This window comes from Sminthopsis crassicaudata, chromosome 3 (assembly GCF_048593235.1).
Source record: "Sminthopsis crassicaudata isolate SCR6 chromosome 3, ASM4859323v1, whole genome shotgun sequence".
NCBI lineage: Eukaryota > Metazoa > Chordata > Mammalia > Dasyuromorphia > Dasyuridae > Sminthopsis > Sminthopsis crassicaudata.
In genome coordinates this window covers 642,465,579-642,478,620 of record NC_133619.1, presented here as the reverse complement: position 1 = coordinate 642,478,620, position 13,042 = coordinate 642,465,579, and the positions used below count along the sequence as shown (strand labels likewise).

At 58.0% G+C, this 13,042-nt stretch overlaps 1 protein-coding gene across 2 annotated transcripts; it reads left to right on the top strand.

Annotated features, from left to right (window-relative positions):
* The first annotated feature begins 8,033 nt into the window (after positions 1–8,033).
* Positions 8,034–12,517, top strand: ZBTB45 (zinc finger and BTB domain containing 45). Of its 2 annotated transcripts, XM_074307076.1 has the most exons (3): positions 8,034–8,230; positions 8,934–10,495; positions 11,378–12,517. In XM_074307076.1, exons 2-3 carry the CDS (start codon positions 8,944–8,946, stop codon positions 11,632–11,634), a joined length of 1,809 nt encoding a protein of 602 aa, XP_074163177.1. In that variant the 5' UTR covers positions 8,034–8,230; positions 8,934–8,943; the 3' UTR covers positions 11,635–12,517. The 2 variants fall into 2 exon arrangements, with proteins under 2 accessions (XP_074163177.1, XP_074163176.1); XM_074307075.1 differs by lacking the exon at positions 8,034–8,230 and having other exon boundaries at positions 8,788–10,495.
* Positions 12,518–13,042: the final 525 nt, after the last annotated feature.

Genomic DNA, 13,042 nt, shown 5'->3' with positions numbered 1-13,042 from the left:
CCTTCTGTGATAGTTGTGGATGGAAGATACCCCAACAATATTAGGGTCCCCAGATCAGTGTTGCCAGTACAGAGAAAGAATTAGCAAACTCCATTTGTCTCCAGGTTAAAGGGCAAAGATTTACTGTGCTGTCAGCTCCTTAAAAGCCTAGGGAATTCAGCAGTCAGAAGCATTTAAGTCTTACCTCTCAGCCATAAAATTAACATATCAGTGCCTTGAACTTGATCTCTTTCTCTTATAAGCTAATTTTATGGCTGAGAGGTGTAACTGAGGAGTGGTAGGGGTGGGGTGGTGGCCATCTCTGAACTCCAAGGCTTCTAGAAGAGTATGGAATGATGAGGAACAGCTTCCTGGCCTGAGTGCTCCCAGCCAAGGATTCTGGGGCCTACAGCCCCAGAGCTTGTTCCCTGACCGCCAGCATCCTTTGTGGCCCTCCCCAGGCCGGGGCTCTCAGACACCGCTGCCCCCTCCCTAGGAGATAGCCTTCCTCAGGTGCACTTATGTGGCTCGGACTGGTAAAGAGGGTGCAGCCTTGGTCAGGAAAAAGTGAAATCTTCTGATCCAGCTGTAGGAAAGTGGAGCAGGGCCAGAAAGGAGACCACCCTGGTGTGTGGCTCAGAAATGGGGAGGGAGCCATTCTCCAATTGATAAATGGTCAAAGGATATGAACAGACAATTTTCAGATGGAAAATTGAAACTATTTCCACTCCTAAGAAAGAGTGTTCCAAATCACTATGATCAGAGAAATGCAAATTAAGACAATTCTGAGATAGCACTACACTCCTGTCTGATTGGCTGGAATGACAGGGAAAGATAGTGATGAATGTTGGGGCAGGGAATGCCTGGAAACTGGGACACTGATTGATACATTGTTGGTGGAGTTGTGAAAGAATCCAACCATTCTGGAGAGCAATTTGGAACTATGCCCAAAAAGTTATCAAACTGTGCATACCCTTTGATCCAGCCATACTACTACTGGGCTTATATCCCAAGGAAATACTAAAGAAGGGAAAGGGGCCTGTATGTGCCAAAATGTTTGTGGCAGCCCTTTTTTGTAGTGGCTAGAAACTGGAAAATGAACAGATGTCCATCAGTTGGCAAATGGTTGGGTAAATTGTGGTGTATGAATATTATGGAATATTATTGTTCTGTAAGAAAAGACCAACAGGAAGAATACAGAGAGGCTTGGAGAGACTTACATGAACTGATGCTGAGTGAAATGAGCAGAACCAGGAGATCATTATACACTTCAACAACAATATGTATTCTTTTTTTTTTTTTTTTCCTGAGGCTAGGGTTAAGTGACTTGCCCAGGGTCATACAGCTAGGATGTGTTAAGTGTCTGAGTGCAATGTTGGAGGGGATGTGGGAAATCAGGGACACTGATACATGGTGGAATTGTGAATACATCCAGCCATTCTGGAGAGCAATTTGGAACTATGCTCAAAAAGTTATCAAACTGTGCGTAGCTTTTTTTTTCTGAGGCTGGGGTTAAGTGACTTGCCTAGGGTCACACATCTAGGAAGTGTTAAGGGTCTGAGACCAGATTTGAACTCGGGTCTTCCTGAATTCAGGGCTGCTCTATCCACTGTGCCACCTAGCTGCCCCAACAATATGTATTCTGATGGAAGTGGATATCTTCAACAAAGAGAGGATCTAATTCAGTTTCACTTGATGGATGGAATCAGCTACACCCAGAGAAGGAACACTGGGAGATGAGTGTAAACTGTTTGCATTTTTGTTTTTCTTCCCAGGTTACTTTTACCTTCTGAATCCAATTCTTCCTGTGTAACAAGAAATTCAGTTCTGCACACATATATTGTATTTGGGATATACTGTAACTCATTTAACATGTATGAGACTAACTGCCCTTTAGGGGAGGGGGTGGAGGGAAGGAGGGAAAATTGGGAATAGATGTGAGTGCAAGGGATAATGTTGTAAAAAATTACCCATGCATATATACTGTCAAAAAGAAAAAGTTATAATTATAAAATTAATTTTAAAAATGTTAAAAAAAAATGGTGAGGGGTCACCAATTAATAAAAAAAGCTGGAGAGATCCCTAGAAGCAAAGCAAAGTTTATTATATAGTCTTAGGAGGAGGGGGTCCCACTCCTGGAGCAGGGAGAAAGCACCTTCTGGGCAGGGTTAATCCCTTATCTTCAATATAAAGAACTGTTAATCCCTTATCTTCAACATAAAGAAGATCCAACTCACTTCCAGTTGATCAATGATGGACAGAAACAACTACACCCAGAGAAGGAACACTGGGAAGTGAATGTAAATTGTTAGCACTACTGTCTATCCACCCAGGTTACTTATACCTTTGGAATCTAATACTTAATGTGCAACAAGAAAATGGGATTTACACACATATATTGTATCTAGGTTATACTGTAACACATGTAAAATGTATGGGATTGCCTGTCATCTAGGGGAGGGAGTGGAAAATCTGGAAAAATTAATACAAGGGATAATGTTATTAAAAAATTACTCATGCATATATGCTGTCAAAAATTTTATAATTATAAAATTAATTTTAAAAAATAAAAAAAACAAAACAAAACACTTTTAATCCCTAACCCAAATACCCCCTCCCACCACTGACCCTCACCCTCATTGGCTGAGGGTCTTACATTCTAAACACGAGAACTACCCAAGAAATTGACCTTGACCAATAAGTACATAGTTGCTTATATTTGACTGAAATAGGGAGAAAATGATGTCATGGGAGAATAGCAGGAAGGAGACTTTATGCCCTTGACTCAATCCTCAAAGTCCTTCAGGCCTGCTCAAACTCTGAAGTAGATGAAGCCTTACTCGATTTTCACAGCTGTCCTGAGAGATCTCACCTCATCTCGTTCACTGGGACCCCAAGGACAGTCACGCTGACCCCCACCTCATTTCCCTGTAGGTGTGTTCCGTAGAAACTCATGCAGACATAGTAAAAACTGAGACCCTGTGTCGGGATGGTGATTCCTATTGGCGGAAATATTTTTTTTAATGCCAGGTAACACTTTTAAAAGCATTGGCAGGACTTAGACTTGTCTGAGGTATACCCAGGTGACTTTTAGTGTCCATGCCAGCAGAAAAAAGGATGCTGTGGCTCTACTCTGTCCAGGCCTCCAGCCCTTGCCGAAGACGCAGCAGAGACTCCAATGCGGGTGCGGAACTCTAGAGGACACAAGCTGGGACCGTATCTGCCCCCTGGGACCATCCATGCTGACTGTGCAAGGGACTCCAGTGAGCCCAGCCCCCGGGCTGGATCCTGAGGGGTGGGCTGCTGGGCAGTGGAAGGAGAAGCTGAGGTTGGAACTCAGCAAAAGGAGAGTTGTGTCCTCGGGTATGACTCAGTGGCCGACCATTCCGAGAAAGAGCTGGGAGGATTCTTCTATCTATGGACCCTAAGGGTCTCAGGGAACCCTCGCTGGCTGGTGCTGCATCCCAGAATCAGCAGCCCCCGTGGACTGCTCTCAGGGGGCAGTGCCAAATGCCCAGGCTTGGGCAGCCCCTGGTTTTCAGTCTTGGATTTGCAGAGTGGATACTACCCGGGTTCTAAGTTTGAGGAAGACCAAAATAAGATGCTTTCATCATTCAAGTGACTAACAAGGGAAATGATCAACAGACAACTAACTCCTATAAGGGCTGCTCAGGCACAGGGCTCCGGGTGGCCAGAGTAAGAGTTCAGATGTGACCTCGTTTGGGCTGTTAATTTGTCCCTTTTTTCCCCAAAATGGGGGGGTAACAATAGCTCTTCTCTGCCAGGACTGTTGTGAGGCTCCGATGAGCCAGTGCTTGCTGAATGCTTAGCACATTAGGGTTTGGCTCATATTATAGAAATGTCAGTGCTTCCTGCGCGTGCTGCATTTGTTTTATTTGCGTTTCAGCCATTGGTTACTTGGAATGATCCTTGTTTCCAAGAGCTGTGTCCCTGTGGCTTTGTGCCAGGGACTGCAAGGACTTTCAGCCCAGGGGAGGAATGGCCCCGGCACCCAAGGCTTGGCCGTGGGCTCAGCTCAGTGGGCAAACTTAAGAGTTTTAGAGCGGCAGCCCCTGCAGGAACATCTGGCATCCAGCTTCCAGAAGGGCCTCTAGGAAGAAGTCTCCATCCCAGGCACGTCCCCGCTGGCTGTTCTAGAGCCTTGGGAGCCTCCTTTGGCCAGGCCCAGGCCCCTCTGTATTGTCTGCTATACATTCTGTGGGGGACCCCCACCCCGATCTGTTTGGTTTGATTTGGATCAATGGGCTCCTTTGCTATTCTCTAGGGGTGGTCCCTGTAAAACCGGTTTTGGGGGGTGAGGGGTCAAGCCTTGGACAGAGAGCTTGGGGTATCCCTTTCTCCACCTCAGAAATGACACGGTGAGCAGAAGTCAGATGCAGCCTGATCATACCCCATGGCTAAGGGAGCAGCCTGTGGACCTTTGGCTCTGTCCAAGGCATCCTGGGCAGCCAGGTGGTGCCATAGTTCAGAATGCAAGGAGCCGAGGAGGAAACGGCCAACCAGCCTAGGGTCTTGGCCAAGAAAGGCCCGGATGAGGTCACGAGTCGTCGGGCACTGAAAGGGAATCCCGCCCTCGCTACCAATGTTCATGCCTCCAGAGGCAGCGAAGGGGCACTAAGAAGCCTGAAGTCGGCCTCAGACTCACAGAACCTGTCTGCCTCAGTTTCCCCATCTGTATAATTGACAGCACCCATACCTGTCCTTGGACACAGAGCTTCTCAACCTATGTATGTGAACAAAGAGTGCAGACTCATTTCAGGGCGACTGGTTTCTTTTGTCATCTCTGACCATATTTAGTGCATTAGAAACCCGTAATGCCAAGGTCTCCTGCCAGAGTGGGGAGGGGTGTTCGTGGCCCAGAACTCTGCGGGGCCCCTGGACTCTTGGGGGCTCTCCTCGAAATGCCCATGGGAATCTTGGCTTGGGGCGTTCTCCTGGGGCTCTGCTCTGAGCGATGATGGCCAGTCTCTTCCTGGAGGCCCTTGGGGGACCAGAGGCTTAGGGAAAGGGAACAATGTTCTCTCTCATCACATGGGTGTCTTTGCCATGATTCCTTCCCCGAGACTATGCGGGCAGCAGTGGGAGAGGCAAGAAGGGAGGTGGGGGTTATGATGATCCCCATTTTTACAGATGGGGAAACTGAGGCAGAATCCAAATAACTAGTCCAGGATCACAGTTCATAATTGTTTTAGGCTGGATTTGCATTCAGGTCCTCCTACTCCAGCTCCAATGTGCTCTATTCACTACACCACCCAGCTGCGTTTGAAGCAGGTTGGAGGAGATACCATGGAGTACAATTCTTGCTTTGGGGGCAGAAATGGAGGACTGGAAGCTGCAGAGAACAACTCTGCCTCTCTCCAAAAGGAGAACCTCATTCTGTCCATGTAGACGCTGCACCAATAAGCCAGTCGGCTTGGGACAGGGTAGTACACTTTGGGTCTCTGCCGTGAAGTCCTCCAAGAGGGCAGCGAGTGGGAGGCCGAGAACACCCACCTACCTTCCTGAGCTAGAATCTGCAAGCTGTGTAACCCTGGGCAGGCCACTTCACCCTGTGTGCCTCAGTTTCCTTATATGGAAAATGAACTGACTGCTTCAGTGCCTTTGCCAAGAAAACCCTAAATGAGGGTCAGATAAGACTCCACTACCACCAGAAGACGATCGCTCTGGCTTTGCAGCTTTCAGGCGACAGCTCTTGAACCGTAATGATAGACAGACAGCAATGTCTGCCCCTGGGAGCTGAGGACAGGCTCATGGCCTGCTGCCTTCCCCAGGACTCACGGAGCAGAGGCCGGTGTGTGCGTGGGAGAAGTAGCGGGCTGCTCCTGGAGCCGGGGCAGAGGGGGAGGCCTGCTTCCCAGCCTGCCCTGCACCCCTCCAGTCCTCGTGAGCTATTTTGGATGCTGATACTCTCAGCTCCTTCTTTTCCCAGGGTGCCAAGAAGAGAGTCACACAGAGGAAACAGCAGGGGAGGACCCTGTAGCTCATCCTTTGCCTCCCTCCCCATTCCCTTATCTTCCTTCTCTCTTTGCTCTTTCCCATTTATCTTTTGTTTCCTCCCTCTCCTGGCCTGGATCACAGAGAAGTTTCAGAGAGGACATTTGGGAGCCGATTATGGAAAGGCTATTTGGTGGGCAGCTTCCAAGCCAGGGAAAGAGTACCTCTCCGGGTTGGCGGAGGAGGTACAAGGGAGCAGAACGCTGGGCTCCCTGTCTGGGTCCGTCTTGGACCGTCCAAGGCTTTCCGGGGGCTGTGGAGGAGAGGGCAGGAAAAGGAAAACTGCCTATGTAATGTGGGAGAAACTGAGCAAGATAGAGCTTAGAGAGTATTTAGTAATTTATTAAATGGAGAGATATGCTGGGATCAAATTGGATCCATGGTCCCAGGGCTGAATGAGACTATCCAAGAATCCAGCAGCGTCCTCAATGACACATATACACGTGGCTCAGGCAGAGGGTAGTCCGAGGCAGGGGTGCTGAGAGGGGGAAGGGGATTCTGACGGGATGGGGATGACAAAATCCTGGGAGGCACTAGGACAATAAAAGGCCTAGATAAGACCTTATCTGTCAGATGGCTTGGGATGGGGAGAGGCATTGTGATGTTCTATCCAGGATTCTGATAAAGAGGGAGAGGAGGTTTGCAGAACTGAGAAGCAGTAAATGGAGGCCGGACTGAGTCAGGATAATTAGGGAAACTGAGTCAGGACAATAAAAGAGAACTGTGGCATAACACCTGGAGTCCTGCGGAAGCAATTGGCCCGTTAGTAAACCGCCATGCAGGTGTGTGTGCGTGTGTGTGTGTAGCGGGCTCTGGTGCCACGGGCCGAACTCTGGACTCTGCCTCCAATTCTCTCCATTGGCCGTTCCAACTCGATGCCCAGTTAAACTCGGCGCATCCGATACCGCGCTCACTCTTTCCCCGGAACCTTCCCTCATTCCCTGTCACGGCTGGGGTACCCCGCCCGGACATTTAACACGTTGCCAGCATCTGCAGCCTCTCTCAATCAGGTCCGTTCCTGCTCGGACCGGGCTCTCCCAGGGGAGAACGGCCTCGCCTCTGGCCGGGACTATTGCCGTAGCTGGGGGTGGGGAGGGGCTGCCCGTCCGTCTTCCATTCATCCACGAAGTGGATTTAGGGCCCAACCAGGTTCTGCCCCCCCTCCCCCTCCCCCTCCAGCTCCAGGGTCCTGCCTAACGCCGCTTTCCGGATCTTCCCAGTGTCCTGGCGCCTCGTCCCGTGCTTTGGCGCTCCCGCCACAGACCTCCCAGTCCCAGCGCAAATCTCAGCCCCGTACCCCCAGCGCCTCTAAGTTCTGGGGCTCCCACTTCGGCCCCGCGTGTGCCGTCTCTGAGGGTTTGCGCTCTGTCAGCTCCTCGAGGGCGGGGCTTAAACCCACGGCTAGAGTGGGGGGTGTTTCGCCCAGTCAGGCGCAGTCGGGGCACCAGGGAAATCGGGGTGGCCTCCGGGCGGAGCGCCCAGACAGAGGGGAGCCCGGGGCCGGCCAGCGCGAGAAGCCTCCGCCTCCAGGGGGCCGGCCCGGGCCGGGCTCGCTCCTAGGGACACAAAAGGAGGCCGCGGCGGGAGGAGGGAAATCGGCCCCGCCCACGTGACCGCTCCTGGCCACTCCAGTGATCCCCTCGGCCTTTGTCCCAGGCCGGGGCGTGTTCGCCCCGCCCCGCCTCCTCGGGCTTCCCGCCTCGGCTCTAGCGAGGTTTTGCATTCCCTCGTTCCGGGCTCTTTCCTTCTTTCAGTTATTCCTTCCCTTCCCCCTTCCCACAGGCCCATTCACCCGCCGGCCCCCGGACCCAGGGAAGGCTGGCCCGCCCCGCCTCCTTCGGTCCTCCAGGAAGAGAGAAAGGCCTCTCTCGATGATGCTTTCTGCTACAGAGCCCTGCTAGCCCCAGAGACCGCCCTCAGCTCTATAGTCAGGGCGGGACTCCCGGAGGGATTTCCGAGCCCTCCGTGCTTCCGGTCATCCAAGCTGGAGGGAAAGTCCTCGTCTCTCACATCTTATCTCCATGGGGGTAGTGTGTATGGCAGGGGGTGGGGGGTGGGGTTTGCGTGCCCTTGACGTCACTTCCCTCCCGTTGCCTCCTCAGACCCACCTCTCGAAATTGAGGCCGGAAGTGGGTGCCGGATACGAGGAGAGCAAAGCTACGGAGAGGAGGTAGCAGGATCAGGGCGGCGGCTGCCCGACCAGAGGGGGCGCTGTGGGGCCGGGGGAACCTAAAGGGTGAGACACAGTGGTAACTTTAAGGAGGGCGGGACCAGAGGGGACGCTGTGGGGACGAGGGAACCTAAAGGATGGGATACAAGGGCAGCTCTGTGAAGGGGCCGGACCAGAGGGGGCGCTATGGGGCCCGGGGAACCTAAAGGGTGGGACACAAGAGCGGCTCTGAAGAGGGGCTGGACCCCAGGGGGTGGTAATTGGACCAGGAAAGAGACATAGAGGGCACTGACCCAGGGGAGATCGTGTGTCCGACAGAGGGTTCATTCTAGGGGCAGGTGCAAGGGTGAAGAGAGAAGCCCTGGGGCAGAGGGGAAAGCAGGGGAGTGGTTCGGAGGCATTGTGGGGGGCGGCACCGGGCACACATCGGGCCAGGCGGGGGTGACAGGTGGGAAGGCATGGGAATGGTTCGAAGGCATCATGGGGGTGGGGATGGCTTGAAGGCCACCCCAGGCAAATTGGAGTGGGGGTGACAGAAGACACCTGGGACGATTCAGGGGTCATCATGGGGCGGGTGAGGGGTGGCGCTTTGCCCCTCCTGTGACCATGCATGTAGCGGGGGGGCTGGGTGCGCTTGGTCCAGCAGCAGTTTCCCAAGCATGTGGGAGCGTGGGGCCTGGTCTGCGCCCGAGGGAAGCTCCGGCCCCTTCGGGCATGTCCTCGGGGCCGCTGGGAGGAGAGACCCCTCACCCAGTCCTTCCCGGCCTAGGGGGAGGGCCATGGCGGCCTCGGCGGCGGCCACGGCCACGACCTCGGCCTCGGCCTCGGCGGCGGCGGCGGAGGCGGTCCACTACATCCACCTGCAGAACTTCTCGCGCTCCCTGTTGGAGACCCTCAACGGGCAGCGGCTGGGCGGGCACTTCTGCGACGTGACGGTGCGCATCCGGGAGGCCTCGCTGCGGGCGCACCGCTGCGTGCTGGCGGCCGGCTCGCCCTTCTTCCAGGACAAGCTGCTGCTGGGCCACTCGGAGATCCTGGTGCCGCCCGTGGTGCCCGCGCAGACCGTGCGCCAGCTGGTGGAGTTCCTGTACAGCGGCTCCCTCGTGGTGGCGCAGAGCGAGGCGCTGCAGGTGCTCACGGCCGCCTCCATCCTGCAGATCAAGACGGTCATCGACGAGTGCACCCAGATCATCTCGCAGGCGCGCGGAGCCGGCGCGCGGGGGCCGGAGGACGGGGCCCCGGGGCCCGCCGCCGCCGCCGCCGCCTCGGCCGAGCTCTGCGCGCCGGGGCCCGGGCCGGGGCCGGGGGGGCCGGGGCCCGGGGGGGCCGAGGTCCGCTACAAGCTCCGAGACCTGCTCTCCGCGCAGCAGCAGCGGGCGGCGGCGGCCACGGCCACGGCCACGGACGCCGGGCCCCACGGCTGTCACAGTCGCAAGCAGAGGCAGCCAGTCCGCCTGCAGCTGCTGGAGCCGCTGGCCGTGGTGATCAAGGACGAGGAGGGCGAAACCTCGCCCACGCGCGCGGCCGCCGCGGGGCTGGGGGGTCCAGAAGCGGTCCGAGAAGGCTCGGGCCAGGGAGACGGGGCGGACGAGGAAGAGGACGACGACGAGGACGACGACGAGGATGCGGCCGAGGAAGAGGAGGCCGGCGGGGGGGCCTGCTTCAGCCAGTGCGGGGGAGGCTTTTTCAGCGAGGGGCTCAAAGAGCCCCGGAAGGACCCCCCGGCCGCGGTGCCAGATTTGCCCCCCTCGGAAGCCCCCGGGGGGAGAGACTATTTCGGCGCGGCCTCGGAAGAGGTGTTCCCCGAGAGCTTCATCCCCGTGTGGCCCAACGAGGAGGTGACCGAGGGGGGACCCCGGGATGCAGCTCCTGCGGCGCTAGAGAGCCCGTCCCAGGCTCCCGCCCGGCCCGACTGCAGCTTGGGGCCGCCTCCCAGTTCAGGCTTCGGGCCTCGACCTCCCGAGCCCCGAACCCTGGGCTTTCCCGGGCCCGCGGCCTCTGCCGTGAAGGGCGCGGGGGCTCCCGGTCTCTTCCCCTTCCACCTGCCGGCTCCTCCCCCGGGCCCCCCCCAGCCCCCGCCCTTCTTCAGCCCCCTCCAGGCAGAAGGCTCTGCGGGGGGAGGCGGCGGGGTGGCCGCCGCCTCCGCTTCGGCAGCTGCCGGACTGGGGGGGTTGGGCCCCATTCAGATCCAGCATAACGAAGGTCCCGGTCCCCCCGCGCCCCCCGTGCCAGGGCCCCGGCCCCCGGAGCTGCCTTCCTACGAGTGCAGTCACTGTCAGAAAACTTTCAGCTCCCGCAAGAACTACACGAAGCACATGTTTATTCACTCAGGTAAGGAGAGATCGCACAGCGGGAGCCTGGAGGGAGCCGGGGGCGGGGCGGCGCCGAAGAGGAAAGTGAGGCGGGGGGGGGGGGGGGTGAGAGGGAAAAAAAAGCTGGCGCCCGAGGAGAACGTGGAGAGCCTGAGCCCGGAGGGGGGAGAGGAGAAAGAGGAGAGCTTGAGCCCTGAGGGGGGAGAGGAGAAAGTGAAGAGCCTGAGTCCTGAGGGGGGAGAGGGGAAAGAGGAGAGCCTGAGCCCGGAGGGGGGAGAGGAGAAAGTGGAGAGCCTGAGCCCAGAGGGGGGAGGGGAGAAAGTGAAGAGCCTGAGCCCGGAGGGGGGAGAGGGGAAAGAGGAGAGCCTGAGCCCGGAGGGGGGAGAGGAGAAAGTGGACAGCCTGAGCCCTGAAGGGGGAGAGGAAAAAGTGAAGAGCCTGAGCCCGGAGGGGGGAGAGGGGAAAGTGGAGAGCCTGAGCCCAGAAGGGGAAGAGTGGGAAAAGCGGGCGCCCGAGGGGACTTCTGGGGGAGGGATGCCCCGGGCCGAGCCGAGGACACGTAAGGTGTGGGGATCCCGCGGCGGCCGGAGTCCCAGACGTGGAAGGGGCCGGCCCCCTCTCTCAAGCCGGGGTGTCCCTTGCAGGCTAGACTGGGTAGTGTTGGGTGACGTGCAGTCCAGAGTCTGGGAAGCGCGGATCTGGCTCCATCCCAGACTTGGAGCAGAGAGGGAGAGGACCAGAAGGGGGACGGCCCGGGCGGGGGGCGGGGAGTCAGGCTGGCCACGCCGCCTTGGAAGGAGCGGCCCGAGGGGATGGGGCCAAGCCTCGGCGCCGCCCGGAGGCCGGGGGCGATGGCGTGGGGGGGGGGCGCCTCTGAGCCCGTGTCTCTCCGTGTCCCCAGGGGAGAAGCCCCACCAGTGCTCGGTGTGCTGGCGCTCCTTCTCGCTCCGAGATTACCTCCTCAAGCACATGGTCACCCACACGGGGGTCCGGGCCTTCCAGTGCTCCGTCTGCTGCAAGCGCTTCACTCAGAAGAGTTCCCTCAATGTGCACATGCGCACGCACCGGCCCGAGCGAGTCCCCTGCCCGCTGTGCGCCAAGGTCTTCTCCCACCGCACGCTCCTGGAGCGGCACCTCAGTTCCCACCCTGCCCCCTGACCCCCGGCCGGGCCCGGGGGACTCCCGCGCCCTCCTTCCCCTCGGTCCCGGCCCCTCCCAGTGGCCTCTGGCAGTCCGAAGCTCCGGGGAGGCTCCAGGCCGCCTCCACCACGGGCACTGCCACGGGGCCCTGCCACTCCCGCCGAGCCTTGGACTCGCTGCCAGGGGAAGAGTGGGGGTGGGCGGCCTGTGGGGGGGGGGGAGCTGTCGGTGCCGCTGTATGTGGCCCTTTTTTTTGGCGTTTGGAGCCTTCCCCGTGACTCCGGGTTTTTATTTTGAGAAGCGGTGCGTTCATAAAGTTGGACTGAAAAGCCCCGGCTGGACAGCAATGCCTCTCTGACCCCTTCCTCCCCCATAGGCTCCAAGGACCCCCGAAGGTGGTGGTACCGGGCTAGGCCATGCTGCCCCCTCCCCCCCAGGCTAAGCCATGCTGCCCTCTACCCCACCCCCAGACCTTCGAGCCAGGAGGGCGGCGCTGGAGGGTCGGGGCTGGGACCGTAGGGAGGCAAGGGGGGCGGCTGGGGGGGCTTGGAATGCCGGGCTCAAGGATTGTGATGATGGGCAGCCGAGGAGACGTGTTTGGTCTTCTTCCATCCGGGGGTTTACCCTTATCCAACCGCGGGAGGATGCGGAAGGATCTGCCCAGCTTGGGCTGAGTGGAACGGCAGGAGTTCTGGGGGGGCCGGGGAGGAAGAGCGGCCTCGCCCGCCTGGCTCCGGCTGAAGCTCCGCTCCGGGGGTCCCCGCTCCCGCTCGCCCCCTCCAGCCCCTCCCGCTAGAATGTGAGCTCGAGGGCAGGCGTTGTCTTTTGCTTGTATCTGTAACCCCGTGCGTGGTAGTGCCTGGAACGTAGGAGGCAATTTAATAAATGCTTGTTGACCGACTGACTGACTGACCGACAACTGGGGGGAACGGCCTCTGCTTGAAGACGTCCAACGAAGGGGGGAGCGGAGGGCGTTAGCGCCCCGGCGGCTCCCCGGGAGCCGACCCCCCAAGCCACGCGCCCTCAGGAAGGACGCTGGGGAAGGTCCCTCTGGCCATGGCGATTCCCAAGAGAGATGTGGGTCCTGCGGGCCCCCAGCCCCACCCCAGCTCCCTCCCAAAGGCAGACCCAACTCGGGCCCTCACTGGGGCAGTTCAGATGCCAGTCTGCCCTCCTCTCCCCTCCCCCCCTTGCTCGGTCAGCATCCTGCCTGTGACCAGAGGGGGGGGGTGTCCACGACCAGCCAAGCTGCCCATTCCCAGCACTCTTTGAGGCCCCTTGTCAGGGAGAAGGCCATGTTGCCTTCGCTCCCACTTCTGTCACGGGTGGGGGGGGCGAGGGGGGAGGGGCAGGGGGACAGGGCTTGTCTTTGGCGGGGGGGGGGGGTGGGGGGGGAAGGAAAGGGAGGCGCCGACTTTAACGTCGG

What these genes read in the sequence shown, in the direction of transcription:
- ZBTB45 (XM_074307075.1), top strand. Translation starts at nt 8,824, where the DNA reads ATGTGGGAGCGTGGGGCCTGGTCTGCGCCCGAGGGAAGCTCCGGCCCC. An exon ending in GCACATGTTTATTCACTCAG is followed by an intron (nt 10,496 to 11,377) that starts GTAAGGAGAGAT and finishes CCGTGTCCCCAG; the next exon opens with GGGAGAAGCCCCACCAGTGC.